Source organism: Scomber japonicus, chromosome 20 (assembly GCF_027409825.1).
Source record: "Scomber japonicus isolate fScoJap1 chromosome 20, fScoJap1.pri, whole genome shotgun sequence".
NCBI classification, from domain to species: domain Eukaryota; kingdom Metazoa; phylum Chordata; class Actinopteri; order Scombriformes; family Scombridae; genus Scomber; species Scomber japonicus.
This window is the reverse complement of record NC_070597.1, coordinates 1,954,187-1,971,770: the sequence shown is the minus strand read 5'-3', so window position 1 is coordinate 1,971,770 and position 17,584 is coordinate 1,954,187. Positions and strand designations below refer to the sequence as shown.

General features: G+C 42.4%; 2 protein-coding genes across 2 annotated transcripts; both read left to right on the top strand.

The window, feature by feature from the left end:
- The first annotated feature begins 3,565 nt into the window (after window positions 1–3,565).
- LOC128381080 (TATA-box-binding protein-like) lies at window positions 3,566–6,494 on the top strand. Its single transcript, XM_053341031.1, has 4 exons — window positions 3,566–3,642; window positions 3,733–3,897; window positions 4,591–4,682; window positions 6,412–6,494. The coding sequence occupies exons 1-4, from the start codon at window positions 3,569–3,571 to the stop codon at window positions 6,492–6,494; spliced, it is 414 nt and encodes a 137-aa protein (XP_053197006.1). The 5' UTR covers window positions 3,566–3,568.
- Window positions 6,495–6,677: 183 nt separating this feature from the next.
- Window positions 6,678–17,058, top strand: LOC128381821 (neoverrucotoxin subunit alpha-like). The gene is made up of 4 exons (XM_053341853.1): window positions 6,678–6,686; window positions 13,472–13,571; window positions 14,397–15,863; window positions 16,520–17,058. The coding sequence occupies exons 1-4, from the start codon at window positions 6,678–6,680 to the stop codon at window positions 17,056–17,058; spliced, it is 2,115 nt and encodes a 704-aa protein (XP_053197828.1).
- Window positions 17,059–17,584: the final 526 nt, after the last annotated feature.

Sequence of the window (17,584 nt, the reverse complement as noted above, 5' to 3'; positions counted from 1 at the left end):
TTTTTCATCTCTTTTCAAGCTGAGTGTTGCTGAGTGTTTGTGAGATTAGTTTCAGACGTGATAAAAAGGATTTCATATTAAAGGGTTAGAGTGAATCATGTGTTGGTTAGAAGCTGCTGAGCATGATGATGATTGTTAATGAGGTCATTATCTTTAATCCTCCATCAGTGCATCTATCTGCTGCTGCTGTTCTTCTTTAGGCCTCTAGGTGTCAGCGTTGAGCAGTGAGGAGATTTAACCCTCCTGAGAGAGGGAGGAAAGGAGGAAGGAAGGAAGGAAGGAAAGGAGTAAGGAGGGAGGGAGGAAGGGTTAGGATCATCTGCTGCTGCTGTTCTTCTGTAGGCCTCTAGGTGTCAGCGTTGAGCAGTGAGGAGATTTAACCCTCCGGTTGTCCTCAGGTCAAGGAAGGACAGAAGGAAGGAAGGAAAGGAGTAAGGAGGGAGGGAGGGAGGAAGGGTTAGGATCATCTGCTGCTGCTGTTCTTCTTTAGGCCTCTAGGTGTCAGCGTTGAGCAGTGAGGAGATTTAATTCCACCATGAAGCTGAAACAGATCATCAGTCTGCACAGTGAGACTCTTATTGTTTAAGTTTACTTTTAGTTTAACAACAAAGAGAGACACAGAATAAATGATGGAAAAATAAAAATGACCAAAAACAACAGAGAGAGTTTTCACTTCTTTTGAGGAGCATCGGTTACCTAGCAACGGTCGCTATGGTTGAACCCATTTTGAATGTAAGCAGCTGATCACACTGATAGTTTATTTAGTCACTGATGCAAATAAGCTGCCTGGAAAGTTGATCAGTCATGGATGAATCAATGCTGGAGTGGTACTTTGATAACTTCATCGTTAATGTGAGTATAAAACCTGCAGCTGTGATCTAACCTCAGAGTTTAATAGTAGAAGCTTTATAGTTAATGTGAGTAAAGGGTTATTATTATTATATTTAGGGTCAGACAACATTATAATGATATTTAGATATGACTCTCTGAGCCATAAAAGGCATTAAAGACGATTAAAAACTATTTAAGACATAAATACAACACTGATCATCTATGAGGGCATTAAAGTGTGATGTGTGTTATAACAGTGTAGGCCAAATGTAAAGAACTGAAACTATTTAACCACTTAAGGAGAGAGTTTTGATTTGTAGTCCTAGAGATGATCAGACCATGTTCAATAGTTCAACAGCTCAGAGGAAGAAGCTGTTTGTCTGAATTCATGAACCAAAAAAAGGAAAGAATTTGAGAAAATTGGAAAAATGTAATATATATATATATATATATATATATAAGAATATGAAGAAAGTTAAAAGAAAACAATCTCTGTCTCTCTCTCTCCCTCTGTCTCTCTCCCTGTCTCTTTCTCTCTCTCCCCCCTTTTTTTGTCTCTCTCTCTCTCTGTCTCTCTCCCCCTTCTGTCTGTCTGTCTCTCTCCCCCCCTCTGTCTCTCTCTCTCTCTCCCTCTCTCTCTCTCTCCGTCTCTCTCTCCGTCTCTCTTTCTCTTTCTCTCTCTCCCTTTCTCTCTCTCTCTCTCTCTCCCCCCCCTCTGTTTCTCTCTCTCTCTCGCTCTCTCTCCCTGTCTTTCTCTCTCTCCATCTCTCTCTCTCTCTCTCTCCCCCTCTTTTTGTCTCTCTCTCTCTCTCTCTCTCTCTCTCTCTCTCTCTCTCTCTCTCTCTCTCTCTCTCTCTCTCTCTCTCTCTCTCTCTCTCTCTCTCTCTCTCTCTCTCCCTCTCCCTCTCCCTCTCCCTCTCCCTCTCCCTCTCCCTCTCCCTCCCTCCCTCCCTCCCTCCAGGACTCCCTAAAGATAAAGGAGGAGGTGGAGGTGAGGGAAGAACCGAGTGAAGAACCGATCAACCAGCTGGATGAAAAACGCATCATACAGGAAATACTGAGCCAGGACTTCTCAGGTTTCATTAGAGATTCCTTCCTTCCTTCCTCCTTTCCATCCTCCCTCCCTCCTTAATCCTTTCCTTCCTTCCTTCATTCCTTCTCTCCTAAATTCCTTCCTCTTTTCATCCTTCCTCCTTTCCTTCCTTCCTCCCTCCCTCCTTCCCTCCTCCTTTCCTTCCTTCCTTCCTTCCTTCTCTCCTTCCTTCCTTCCTCGTTACTCCTTTCCTTCCTTCCTTCTTTCCTCCCTCTTTTCCTACTAACTCATTTCCTTCCTCCTTTCCTCCCTCCTTCCCTCTTTCCCTCCTTACTCCTTTCCTTCCTTCCTTCCTTCCTTCTCTCCTTACTTCCTTCCTCTTTTCATCCTTACTCCTTTCCTTCCTTCCTCCCTCTTTTCATCCTTACTCCTTTCCTTCCTTCCTCCTTTCCTCCTTACTCCTTTCCTTCCTTCTTTCCTTTCTTCTCTCCTTCCTTCCTTCCTTCCTTCTCTCCTTACTTCCTTCCTCTTTTCCTCCTTAATCCTTTCCTTCCTTTCTTCTCTCCTTCCTTCTCTCCTTACTTCCTTCCTCTTTTCCTCCTTACTCCTTTCCTTCCTTCCTCCCTCTTTTCATCCTTACTCCTTTCCTTCCTTCCTCCTTTCCTCCCTCTTTTCCTCCTTACTCCTTTCCTTCCTTCCTTCCTTCCTTCTCTCCGTACTTCCTTCCTCTTTTCATCCTTCCTACTTTCCTTCCTTCCTTCCTTCCTTCCTTCATTCCTTCTCTTCTTACTTCCTTCCTCTTTTCCTCCTTACTCCTTTCCTTCTTTCCTTCTCTTCTTACTTCCTTCCTCTTTTCCTCCTTACTCCTTTCCTTCCTTCCTTCCTTCCTTCTCTCTTTACTTCCTTCCTCTTTTTGTCCTTCCTCTTTTCCTCCTTATTCCCTTCCTTCCTTCCTCCTGTCCTTCCTCCTGTCCTTCCTCCTGTCCTTCCTTGACCTGAGGACAACAGGAGGGTTAAGTAGTCAGTGTATATATTCTTTAAATATGAAATGATGATCTTTGGTTTGTTTCAGTTGACACCAAACCGACAGACACTGCCAGCACCAGCCGGGACTACAACTCCCAGAATTCATCAGCAGCCGCCATTGTTGACCCTTCGACCCCCAAACCAGAAGTCTTCCCAACCATACAGTAGGTCACCACCAGGTTATAGTTTCCACTTTTCTGAACCAATGTTGGATTAAAATATGATTTGAGAGTTCGTTCTTGATCTTGGGAACAGTAGTTAGAGTCAGTTTAGTAGCTGTTCTGGAGCTTTCGATCACAGAAGTCGATCCTGTGTTGTTGTAAAAGTCGGCGCGGATGCAGTGTCGGTGTGTTTGTGTGCAGGAACGTCGTCTCCACGGTGAAGCTGGGTTGTCAGTTGGACCTCAGAGCGATCGCTAGCAAAGTCTGGAACGTAAAGTACGACCCAAAGGTACAAACCACAGATTCTGACTTCCTGCTACAGACTCTGAGTCTCTACTTTATCTTCTACTGGTCCTTTATGCAGCCGCTCAGTTCAGCCTCTGTCTATTAACAGGCCGTTTTAGCTCCTGTCTCTTTAAGTCTTTTATATTCTGTTCTTGGGCTGTATGACGTACAACAGATGCAATATTTGACCTACATGTTCTTCTCTCTGTTTCAGTCTTTCCAGGCGCTCATCATGATGATACGAAAGCCACGAGCTACAGCGCTTTTGTACAAAACTGGGAATATGGTCTGTACAGGAACCCAAAGGTCTGTGTGACACTGACTAAACTAAAACTAGAACAGTTATCAGGACGCTGTATGAACTTCCTGTCTCTCTCTCTCTCCGGTGTTTGTCAGTGAGGAGTCGTCGTATATAGCAGCCAGGAGGGTCGCCCGCATCGTGCAGAAGCTTGGCAACCCGGTCCGCTTCCTGAACTTCAAGATCCAGACCATGGTGGGCACTGCCAAAATCTTTCCAGTCACTCTGGAGAAACTTGCGCTGGCCCACCGCATGCACTGCAGGTCAGGAGACTCTAGCTATACAGTACTGTACTGTACATTTCTTTCTTTCCTTTTTATATGATTTAGGATCACTTCATTTTGTTTGTCTGATATTGAAATACAGTTGTGGGAAATGCTTGCTACCGAGGGTCAGATGAGAAAATTCAAATGAGGTTTTATGTAGGTTCAGGATGTGGTTAGCCTGGTTTACATTAACATTGGAAGTAGAGGTCTAGTTAAAGGGGAAAGACAATAAAAATAATTATGAGCCAAACAAGTGTTTCTCTCCTTGAGTAGAAAGTCAGACTGTCAGTTTATGAATGATGACACGTCTGAACCCTTAAATTTAGTTCGTACCTCAAGAGAAACTTCTACATACAACAAAATACTGAATGAAACTTTCTTAAATCATTCCTACGAGCCTCTGAAAAACAAACTTGTTCATTTGATTGATGTTGGTTCACTGCTGGTTTCTGTGGCTGCCAGTTTTAGCAGAATCTATTGGGTATGAACCTTGTTTGATCCGAGTTGATCAGCTTTGTAATATGTTTTTGAAATGTTTATGCTTAAATACTGGTCAATAATTGTTTGGTCATTGCCGATCAACCTTTCTCAACCTTTCCTTCTTCATGAATCACAGCTATAATGACCTGTGACCATAAACTGACTAAACATAGATACTGAGTCTGGTTTTGTGTTTGTTTCACTCTCCAGTTATGAACCCGAGCTGTTTCCCGCCCTCTTCTACAAAGTGATGCCGGGCATCAGTGTGACCGTCTTTTCAAGCGGGAGGACGTCTGTGAATGGTAACTAAGCTGTGTTTATCCTGTGTCCGTGTCAATAATCACATCTATATACTTTTCATCAACAGAAAACCACAGAAAGAGTGTTCCTTTAGAAGGTTCTGGTGGTTTCTGATTAAGTTCTGGGGTTCCTTTAAATGGTTCTAATGATCCTTTGGAGATCTTGTGGTCATTAAGAAGGTTCTATAGCAGGCGGGGAGCTCTGGTCCTCTGAAATGAAGCCAACCAGGAAGTAACTTAGAGCTGCATTCTATCAAAAGGCCACCAGGGGGCGACCGTCTCTATACAAGTCAATGGAGAATTCACCAACTTCTCACTTGATTTCTAACCTCAGTAAACGTTTTCAAAATGTGTTTATGGTCTCAATCGCTAGTTTAAAGCCTTCTTCAATGCAGTATGATGTTCATTTGGGACATTTTGGCCTCCCTGATTTTATATGTGACGATAAAGCAGGGTATGCATTAGGGCGTGGCTACGTCCTGATTGACAGGTTGATTGACCAATGACCTCAAAATCCAGCCCTGGCAACCATAGCAACCTCCCCGCTCCGCCCATGGCCCCGCCTCATGCCCGTATAAGTAGAATCCGTGTTTTTATTTTTCCCAGCATGCACCTGAAATTTTCTAGAGCCACTTTACATGTTTCCAGTGCACCATGAGGAGGTCTTCTGGTGGTTATTTTAGAGTTATCCTTTAAGAGTTTCTAGAGTTTACTAAAGAGGCTCTTTGTCCCCTGGGTAATTGTAGTGTTCCTTTAAAAGGCTCTGTCACCTCAAAGGAGGCTCTGGAGGCCCTTTGCCCATTCTAATGTCTACCTCTATTGTGGTGATTGAGAAGGTTCTTGGTTCCCTTTATATAGTTCTGCTGCTGTTTTGTGGTGTTAGTGATCACAGATGAGTCTGTTCTGTAGGTTCCCTAGGTAGTTCTAGTTTTCCTTTAGGGGGTTCAGGTTATTAAGGAGGCTTTAGAGTTCCCTAGGTGGCATTAGTGTTCCTTTTGGAGGCTCTCTAGTGGTTTCTGAGGAGGTTTGGAAGGACTTTTAGGTGGTTCTAATTACGTAGTTCTCATGTTTCATGAGGTTTTAGTGGTCGATGAAGGAGTTCTGGAGGTTCCTCAGCTGGTTCTTGTAGTTACTGAAAATATTCTAAGTAGTTCTTGAAGTAACGAAGGAGATTATAGTAATGCTTAAGGTAATTCTAGTTCAAGGGTTCATTGAGGAGGTTCTAGAGATCCGTAGGTAGCTCAAATGTTCCCTTGGGGATTTGTGGTCATTGAGAAGGTTCTAGGTGTAAGAGGATCTAGAACAGTGGTTCTCAAAGTGGGGTAGTTCTAGGCTTCCTGTAGAATGGTCTTGTAATAACTGAAGAGGCTCTACAAGTCTTTTAGGTAGTTCTCGTGTTCCTTTTACAATGTTCCAGGGGTCTAGTACATACTGTGGTATTTGAGAAGATTCTTTGGGTAGTTATAATATTATTTAAGATGTTTTAGAGGTTGTTGAGAAAGTTTCAGAGGTCTTTGGGTTGATCATTAAGAGGTTATCACACTTAGTTTCATTATATCTGAATGTAAATACAGAATATCTGATGATCCACTCTTTCTCTCTTGTGCTCTTTCCAGATTTTATCATCTTTGTTTTACTTTTTTAGCTCTGCAGAATTGAATTTGTCAGCTACATTTTTAAATAGTCTTCACAGATAAAGTTCTAATTTTAAAGTCTTTCTGTTAAATTTCAGGAGGTAAAACGCGAGCTGACATCTGCAAAGCGTTTGATATCATCTATCCAATTCTGTGCTGCTTTAGGAAACCCGAACACTGACAGGAGCTCCAGATCATTTTAATGTTATATGTATTATGTTTAATAAATAAATGTTTGTTTTAGAGCCAGTGATGTTTAGATGTCCAAGAGGATTGTGTGTTCAATCACTCACAAAGACTGTGAGGAAAAAGCATGTAAGCAGACCTTTACTGTAGTTATCGTCCATTCTTTTGTCAAGCTACTATGTCCGAGGTAAGGTCTTTGTCCCTGAAACTAAAAACTGATGACTGAAATTATATGTTTCACCTGGATGATCCACTGCAGTTTGCATATAAGAGCAACAGAGGCAAAGATTATGCTGTTCTGACTCTGCTTAATACTAATAACAATACTAATATAAGATATCATTTATAAAATATTGGAACTGGAACCTGGAGGAGAAGTCAGTTTCCTGCTGTCAGCGTCAGCATAATAAAAACCTCAGGGTTCGGGTCAGGTCATTGGTGAGTGTGCAGTAAATCAACCTGTGTGACTGTTTAGCTGTGAGGACGTGTTGCATTAATCTGTGGTTACACCCAAACACAGGCGACAGGAGGTCAGCATGAAAAAAAAAAAGTAGGTTGTTTTCTTTCACATGAGAAAAATAACCACACAGACACGTAGACCTGGTTTCTGTAACTGCCACTAAGCACGTAGACCTGTTAGATAGAAGTGTTGCCACAGTATTTGCAGTATTTGTTAACTGCAGTGTGAGAATAACCAACAACAGCTAACAACATAAAACAATCTGACCGAAATGACTTCAGTGGTTTTAACTATAACTCACTCAGGCCTCGCTGAGAGTGAGAATGAAAGACACAACTGTTTTAATAGTGTGTGTGTGTGTGTGTGTGTGTGTGTGTGTGTGTGTGTGTGTGTGTGTGTGTCTGTGTGTCTGTGTGTGTGTGTGTGTGTGTGTGTGTCTCCTCCTTCCTTCTTTCTTCACTCCGTCCCCTTTTCTTCCTTCCTTCTGTCCTTCTTTCCTTCCTCCTTCTCTCCTCCCTTCCTCCCTCCTTTCCTTCTTCCTTCTTCCTCCCTTCCTTCCTCCTTCCTTCCTCCCTCCTTTCCTTCCTTCCTTCTTCCCTTCCTCCAGATCATCATCATCATCATCATCATCATCATCATCATCATCAGCTCTTACATGAACAAGAAAAAGGTAGAAATCAAAAGCTGGGACTCACACTCATATCGGTGTGTGTGTGTGTGTGTGTGTGTGTGTGTGTGTGTGTGTGTGTGTGTGTGTGTGTGTGTGTGTGTGTGTGTGTGTGTGTGTCTGTGTGTGTGTGTGTGTGTCTGTGTGTCTGTGTGTGTGTGTGTGTGTGTGTGTGTCTCCTCCTTCCTTCTTTCTTCACTCCGTCCCCTTTTCTTCCTTCCTTCTGTCCTTCTTTCCTTCCTCCTTCTCTCCTCCCTTCCTCCCTCCTTTCCTTCTTCCTTCTTCCTCCCTTCCTTCCTCCCTCCTTTCCTTCCTTCCTTCTTCCCTTCCTCCAGATCATCATCATCATCATCATCATCATCATCATCATCATCATCATCATCATCATCATCATCAGCTCTTACATGAACAAGAAAAAGGTAGAAATCAAAAGCTGGGACTCACACTCATATCGGTGTGTGTGTGTGTGTGTGTGTGTGTGTGTGTGTGTGTGTGTGTGTGTGTGTGTGTGTGTGTGTGTGTGTCTGTGTGTGTGTGTGTGTGTGTGTGTGTGGGGGGGGGGGGGGGGTCTGTGTGTGTGTGTGTGTGTCCATTTGTCCTATCACATCCCAGCAGCTACAGTACACGCTCTGTATTGTGTTTTACTGGCAGGTTGTGTCGTCATTCTTTATCTAACTTGAGCAGCATGTGTGATTAAATTAATTAATTAAATCCCAAAGTAATGACTAAAGTAATGACTGTATGTTAGATGATTGTTAGAAGGCAGGAAGGGGAAGTCTGTCTGTGTAATATTTCTTTCCAGTGACTTAATTTCTTCTTCTCTCCTTCATCAAAGCAAATTAATAATTGAGACAAAGGACATTAATAAATGGACGTCTGACACAAAAGCTTATTGTCAATATTAAAAATGACTGTTATTACTTTAAGGGAGGTCTGTTGTTAACCCTCCTGTTGTCCTCGAGTCAAGGAAGGAAGGGAGGTAGGAAGGATGGAATGGAATGGAAGAAGAAGGAAGGAAGGAAAGAAAGGATGGAGGAAAGAAGGAGGGGAGAAAGGTAGGGGGGAGGAAAGGAAGAGAAGGAGGGAGGGAAGAAAGGGGGATGGAGGAAGGAAGGGAGGATAGAGACAGGAAGGAAAGAAAGAGAGAAGGAGGGAGGGAGAAAGAAAAAGAGGAAGGGAGGAAGGTAGGGGAGGAAAGAAAGAGAGAAGGGGGGAAGAAAGAGGGATGGAGGAAGGAAAGGAGGAAAGGAGGAAGGAAGGAAGGAAGGGAAGAAAGAGAGAGAAAAGGAAGGAGGGAGGAAGGACAGATAGAAGGAAGGAAGGAACAGTCAAAACAGACGGGGTCAATTTGACCCGGGAGGACGACAGGAAGGTTAAGGGATTACATAAAGAGTCTGTTGGATGTTCAGTATCTCAGTCAAAGACTCTTCAACATGCAGTTTGGGGGATTCAGGGATCGAACTGTTAGATTTCACATATGTGCATTATGATGAGAGGCTCCCAAGGAAGATGTAAATAGTAAATGGACTGTACTTATATAGTACTTTTATGACTTGAATCTCCTCCAAGATACGATGTTCCTATTAACCCTCGTGTCGTCCTCCCGGGTCAAATTGACCCTGTCCGTTTTGACTGTTCCTTCTTCCTTCCTTCCCTCCATCTCTTTCTTTCCTCCCTCCTTTCCTTCCTCCCTCCTTTACTTCCCTCCTTCCCTTCCTCCCTTTACTTCCCTCTTCCTTCCCTCCTTCCTTCCTCCTTTCCTTCCCTCCTTCTCTTTCTTTCCTCCCTCCTTTCCTTCCTCCCTCCTTTACTTCCCTCCTTCCTTCCTCCCTTCCTTCTTCCTTCCCTCCTTCCTTCCTACTTCCCTCCTTCCCTCCCTCCTTCCTTCCTCCCTTCCTTCTTCCTTCCCTCCTTCCTCCTTCCTTCCCTCCTTCCTTTCCTCTCTCCTTTCCTTCCTTGATTCTTCCTCCCTCCCTTCTTTCCTTGACTCAAGGACAACAGGAGGCTTAAGGTATAAAATTGATCATAATGGCAAAAAAATGTACTGCTTTACTTGATAAAGAGAAGTGATACATTCTTGTTTTCTCTGGTCATTCATATCACACATACTAGTTTCTACTTTTATCATTTCTATCAAAGTATGGGCCTACCAACAAGCTTCAGTTCTACCAATTCTATCTAGCCCTACCAACTCAAGGCACATACGATTGAAAAACCACCTTAACCAACAATGCTCCTCCTAGCAGAGTGTTTAAGAGTTTGTATCTCCTGGTGCACGTTGGCTGTTTAACCCTCCTGTTGTGTTCGAGTCAAGGAAGGAAGGGAGGAAGAAGGAAGGAAAGGAGTGAGGGAGGGACGGAGGGAGGGAGGAGGGAAGGAAGGGGGTAAAGGAAAGAAGGAAGGAAGGGAGTAAAGGAAAGAAGGCAGGGAGGAAGGAAGGAAGGAAGGAGAGAGAGGAAGGAATGACAGAAGGAAGGAAGGGGGATGGAGGGAGGAAGGGAGGAAGGAAGGACGGAAGGACGGAGGAAAGACGTAAATAAGGAAGGAAGGTAGGAGGGAGGGAGGAAAGAAGGTAGAGGGTGGGAGGAAGGAAGGAAAGAAGGTAGGAGGGAGGGAGGAAAGAGAGGAAGGTAGGGGGGAGGAAGTACAGAAGGAAGGAAGAAAGGGGGATGGAGGAAGGAAAGAAGGAAGGGAGGAAAGAGAGAGGAAGGACAGATAGAAGGAAGGAAGGAAGGAAGGCAGAAACAGTCGAAACAGACGGGTCAATTTGACCCAGGAGGACGACAGGAAGGTTAAGGGTTAACTCTAACCAAGTGGTTTTGTGCCTAATCATAACCAGCTTTCAACCACAGTGGTAAAGGGAATGTATTTATACTGTATAGCGTTTTTAGTCATTATGAGCACACAAAGCTTTTACACTACTTGTCTCAGTCACTAAACATTCATACAGTGATGACAGGTTGACACAGCAACAGGGAGCTTGAGTATCTTGGCCAAGGACACATGGGGCGGCTGGGGCGGCTGTGGCTCAGGAGGTAGAGCAGTCGTCCTCCAATTGGAAGATTGGTGGTTCGATTCCCGGCTCCTCCAGTCAACATGCCGATGTGTCCTTGGGCAAGACACTTAACCCCAAATTGCTCCCGTTGCTGTGCCAACGGTGGGTGAATGTGAATGAATGATTAGGTTCCCTCCTGATGGGCAGGTTGGCACCCTGCGTGGTAGCTCCTGCCATCAGTGTATGAATGTGTGTGAAAGGGTAAATGATTGTAATGTAAAGTGCTTTGAGTGGTCGCAAAGACTAGAAAGGCGCTATATAAGTACAGTCCATTTAGCATTTACCATTTACATCGACATGTGGAGGAGGAGCCAATCATCCAACTGGTGGACATCCGCTCTACTTTCTGAGCCACAGCCGGCTTAGTAGACAATGGTACTACGTGCAGTAAATCAACCTCTGTGTTGGTTTAAATGTGACGTGTTAGATTAATCTGTATGTGGTTACATTCAGTCACACGTAAGCATGAAAAAAAAGATGTTTGTTTGAAAAGGTGTTTGTTTCCTTTCACACGGGAATATAATGTTCAGATGCACAAACGTGGCTGTAAAGCACGTAAACCTCTTAGTAGCATTTCTACATTTTCATACAATCATTTCTTTCTTTCCTGACACACATGAAAAACTGACACAGAGACACACTCTGAAGCAGCTGAGCAAGCAAACTAATTCAGAGTTAGACAGATAGAAAGACAGTGTTATAGGATGATAGGTGGACAGTCCGGAGGCTCGAAGGAGGAAATCCAACACCAAACAAAAGGTTTCTCACCTGAGTCTGAGAAGAGCAACACTCCACAGTTTTACATCTCATCTTATAGTATGGACAGACGGAGACTCTTCACCACCACTGCTCCTCCATTTCTAGGCAAAATCACATTCAGAGACTTTATTTTACAAACTAACCTCTTAATTATTTTTCATGGCTCATAAAGGAGTATCTTGTTTCGTTTCATATGAAGTGCTCCCCACATCTTTCATATGAAGTGCTACCCACATCTTTCATATGAAGTGTTACCCACATCTTTCATATGAAGTGCTACCCACATCTTTCATATGAAGTGCTACCCACATCTTTCATATGAAGTGCTACCCACATCTTTCTTCCGGTGTCTGCATGTGAAAAAAAACACAGCAGAATAAAAAAAAACAGATTACAACCACATCAGCAAGCGTATCTTTATGTGGCTCCTTATATGGCTGTGATTAGTAGTGTAGAGACTAGTATAAAAGTAACTTCACACTATCACAGTTCATCAGACTGGAAGCTCCACTGAGAAGTAAAGAGGACTCTGATCTGCACAGCTACACAAGGTAAGGACGAGCCTGGCTCTTAGACTGTATAAGTACAAGTATAAGTATATATATAAGTATAAGCTTATTATAGAGATTAAAGCTCATCTATGGATGTTTTCAGACTTGTTTGAAGGACAGGGATTTGTGCCACAACTCACAATGGGTTAGGGTTAGTGCTATATAAAAAGTTATTGATATTACTGTCATCATTATCATTATTATTATTAGTTACTTAAAACTGTAAACGGACTGTTGAAGCTTGCTCCTATCTCAGTCAAGCATATCTTGCTTAATGTGAGGAATTTGCTTCTTGCTTTTACAGTAGTGTGACATCTATTAGAAAATAAATAGTTGCTAGGCCTCACAGCTGATGGTCCGCCAAAAGAAAAAGGGGCTGTCAAGTCAAAATTTGAAATGACTAGAGAATCTGAACTCTGCAAAATCGTATCGGAGAGTAAATCGACGACCTGTTGCCTCGACCCTCTCTCCAGTACACTTTACCACCAAACCTTGAAGTTTGAAGTAACTCGAAAGTTGTTTTTAACCAGATTAATATCTTCCTGAGTGTAAAATACATTATTGAAACATTCAAATCAGGCTTCAGGACTAACCACAGCACAGAAACGGTCCTTGTTGAATTAACGCTGATGCTAATAAGGTCTCTGTGCTGATTCTGTTAAGTTCAGTGTTTGACACAATTGACCGTGGTACTCTTATATATCGCCTTAAGAACTGGGTTGGGCTGTTTGGAACTGTCTGAAAGTGGTTCAGATATTATGTTTTGTCACTATTGGAGATAATGTGTCAGGAAATATGATTTGCCTTTTGGTGTTGCTCAGGGAAGCTGTCTTCGTCGTCCTTATTGTCCGTGCTCCCACGATAATCTGATAATGTTCACCGTTAAGCAGATGACACCCAGATATACATTTCACTCGAGCTTAATGATGACAACGGTCTGAGCTCTCTGACTGACAGCTGGGATGAATGCAGTTCAACTCATTCAAAATTGTGCTGTTAGACTTTTAACAAAAACAGGATTAGAATTGATTTTAAGATTTGTTTATTTGTTTTTTAAGCTCTAAATGGTTGTTGGGGACTGGCCGACATTGGAGACTCTGTCGTTTTACAATCTTTCACGAGCTCTAAGGTTATGTATGTAGTGTGTAGTCGGCTCACATTTCAGATGTCTATAAGTTAACAGCTCCACCAAATAGTGATTTTTCCATCTAAAGTTCTCACATGCTTTCATTTCAATAAATGTTCAAATGATCCAATATTTCAGCAAAAATCAAAGATTAGAGAAAAAGTCCAAAAACTGAAAACACATTTGTGAATCAGAACTTTGTTTTTTCTTCTTTCCCATTAATCATCTCAGCAGCCCTCACATTTATCTGCTGACCCTTTGGAGGGGCTCCACCCCTAGGTTGGGAACCACTGGACTAAACTAGCTAACTGTATATAATTGGTTTGATCTGTGTTGTGTTGTGTTCCTCAACAGGTTGAAGAAATCCCTTCAAACATGATGAAAATACGTGCACAGGGTCGACCCTTCACCTTAGGGATGCTCTATGATGCCTGGAACAATGAACTGATCCCAGGTAGAGTTTGATGTGTACAGCATAATAATATAATTATTTACTCAAACCATTTATTTAGAAAAGTTATCAAATTTATTAGCTAGAATACAGATTTGAATTCTGTACTGCGCAAAAGAAAAGACAATTTCCTACACTCCGCAAATAATTTAAGGAACAGTAAATCATCTCTTTGGGACAGTGCAAGCCTGCTTATGGAGCTGTTGCTTTGTGCTTAATCACTTTCAAGGCGATCATAGTAATGCTTCCTCTGTTATTTTATGTGTATTTTAATGTTTTTTCTAGTCAATTAAAAGTATTTTACTAGATGAGAGGCAGGGTGCACCCTGTCAGTCACAGGACAGACAAATATAGAGATAGACAGCCAGTCACTTGCATTCAGACTTACAGACATTTTAGAGACACTAATCAACCTGCATATTTTTGGTCTGTGAGAGGAGCATGAACAGAACATGTAAACTCCGTACTGAAAAGCTCTGATATAAAAGTCTAATCCCTGTATCTGTATCAGCATTACTGTATCTGCACATACAGTATACAGTGCTGTATCTGTTAACCAGATAATTATGGTGAGCTAGAACTCAAGTCATCATAATCACAACATGTTGATCTCACTGCACAGCCCATTCTCACCCAATGGTATACAAATAACACGGGCTTAAACTTGGGTATATGGTCATGTGACTTCAGGCCACTCATTATCCCAGACAGGTGCACCTTGGCTGTAGGTTGTGTCAGAAACCTCTACTCTGCTTTGGTTAGATTTGGACACCAAACAAAATGGTTCTTTTTCTGCTTTAACACATGGTTGATGTGTAATTTCTGCAGGTGCAATGTTATGGGATGAAGAAACTCTACAGAAGAACACAACTGAAGCCCAGCAACCCAAATGTGAGCTTCAGAGCTTGGCAGTTGACACCACTGATTCCAAGTCTTGTCTGCTGGATGTTGATGCTTCTCTGAAGGCCGGTTTCCTGGGTAGACTGTTTGAAGTTGGAGGATCTGCCAAGTACCTGAATAATAATAAGAAATTCAAAAATAAGAGCAGAGTAACACTTAAGTACAAAGCTACCACCAAGTTCAAGCAGTTGAAGTTGACACCTACAAACGTGGACGAGCAACAGAAAGATCTTATTGAGAAGAGCTCAGCAACACATGTGGTCACTGGCATCCTTTATGGAGCAAATGCTTTGTTTGTATTTGGCAGTGAGAAGTTAGAAGCTGCAAGAGTGAACGACATCCATAGCAGCATGGAAACTGTTATGAGTAAGATTCCAACATGTGATGTTGCGATGAATGCTCAACTCGAGCTCACAGATGAAGAAAAAGCCCTGACAAACAAATACTCCTGCAAATTCGATGGTGACTTTATCCTTGACAGCAACCCTTCAACATTTCAAGAAGCAGTGAATACCTGCTCACAGCTTCCAAAGCTGCTGGGAGAAACAGGAGAAAAGTCTGTTCCACGGAAGGTCTGGTTGACGCCACTACCAAATTTCGACTCTAAAGCTGCACAGCTCATGAGTGAGATCGCTGTTGGACCAGTGAGGAAAATTGAAAAAGCTGTAGAAGATTTAAGAGAAACGGAAATGAGATGCAACGATTATCTGACAGATGAAGAGGTCAAGAAACTTCCACAAATTAAAGAAAAATTGAAAAAGTTCCAAGAATTATGCAACGATTACATATCTAAGCTTCAGCAAACAGTTAAACAAAAATTACCCTCCATCCGTGCAGGTGAACTAGCTGCGAGCTCATTGGAAGAACTCTTTGCAGACCGAGACAAGTCACCATTCAGTCATGAAAAACTAAACAAGTGGATGGATCATAAAGAGGGAGAGATCAAGGCCATCATGTTCTGTCTAGGCCTGATACAGGGAACAAACACAAAGATTGTCCAAGATCAGTCAGAAGTAGAAAAGGAGCTTCTTGCTCCAGGTGTAGAAGATGCTCTGTGCTTTGTCTTCACCTCTCTGGGAAGTGCTGACCCCTGCCTTGATGCGATGTCCAACCACTTGGATTCGCCTGAATCAGAAAGTACCAATGAAGACCACTGGGACTTCTCAGATAAAATGCTAGATGAAATGAAAGAGAAAGCCAAAACCTTCCATGATGTTGCCAAAGGCCTGAAGAACAGCACGAGATTCTGTTTCCTTGTAGCACCCATAGCAAATAAGAAATACACAGGAGCAACCATCTACCATTACAAGGACGGCAAACTGGTGTCTGATAATTTCACACAGCCTGACATACCTGATGTGGAGGCTGTAAAAGACAGAAGAGATTTAATCTGGTGTAAGTCATTTTTGGTTGTTTGAACCTTTAGAAACCTGACTGGGCATCAAACGCCTGGTATTAACCTGCGTCTCAGGTGATCCGATCATAAGTGGACAGCGCTAAATACAAGTGTGAAGGACCACCAAGATGCATTGTGATCTGACCATTTGCAAAGGTGGTCTGGGACACATCTGACCACATACCTTTTAAAGTGTAAACACTAATGTGTTCTTGAAATATTTTTATTAGTGTGGCTATTTGACCTTCTAGCAGAAGCGATGTAAGCAGCAACAAAATCTGGACACAAGTGTTTAGCTGGAGACGAATGATAAAGACTGGTGTGAACAGCAGTGTGTCTTGGCTGTGCACTTATCATCAGATGACCTGAGACGCATGTTAATGCCAGATATAAACAGAGTACAACAGTCACAAGCTTCATTTTGAGTATTACTTAGAAACAAGACATGAAGACATGCATGAATACTTGTTGGCTTATAAACTGTAGCTAAACACTTTACACTATGAATATGATTAAAACACTACAGCAAATGTGTACATAAAAATGTCACAGAAAGTTCATAATAACATAATATTATACACGTGTGTGGCATTGTAAACTATAGAGTGATGATGAGGATGATTAATAACAGATTGTGTTTTGATCTCTCCATTAGATGCCTGTGATCTCACTCTGGACTCAGACACAGCAAACAACTACCTCAATCTGTCTGAGGAAAACAAAAAGGTGGCCCATGGAGGACGGCAGGCGTATCCTGATAACCCCGACAGGTTTGACACACAACCCCAGGTATTGTGCAAAGAGGATCTACACAGGCGCCATTACTGGGAGGTAGAGTTCAGTAATGGTCACTTTGACGATGTTGGAGTGGCTGTTACATACAAGAGAATAGGCAGGAAAAGAGGTGGTACAGTGAGCAGGCTTGGACATAACGCCTTGTCCTGGTACTTTGGCTTCCATCAAGGGTTCCAGGCATGGCATGATGGTAAACAGTGCTTCGGCCCTCTTCCTGCAGTTGACCACAACCGAATTGGAGTTTATCTGGACTGGCCTGCTGGCACTTTGTCCTTCTACAGCGTCTCCTTTAACACACTGAAACACCTGCACACTTTCAACACCACATTCACTGAGCATGTTTATCCAGCAGCAGCAGTTTGGGTGAACTCAAACTATGTGAGCCTGTGTCGGTTTTAAACAGGAGCAGTAAGAGCCACATTTTGCACACAGCTTGTGGTTGCAGTACATTGATTTTTTTGTACTTGGTAAGGCTTTTTGCACATGTATGATGTTGTCCAACATGCAGTGCAAAAAAGAAAGTACTCAGTTTTAACAAGTATTACAGATACTGTTTTGATCATAGCAAGGCTCATTCTGGTTTTTGTATTATCTGTGTTTTTTACACCATTATAAATATTATATTCACATTTTATTATTTCCTCAAACATGAATTCTGATGCAAAACCTGCTTCTCAGTTGAGTCTGTGGTCAAATATACAAACAGCTACTCATACTCATATTTGAAGGGCCACATTCACACTGACTATTAAACCTTTCACTGTTTCATAGTAAATAACATGTTTTTTTCTTTTCTTTTCACCTGTTAGAATTTTGCATTTAGCATCTTAAAATCTCTGTGGTATGAATCTTGAGGTGAATTCTCATCTGATAACACTTGGAATGGAAAACTGAATATTCTTGTATTGTGGCTTAATCAGGGAGG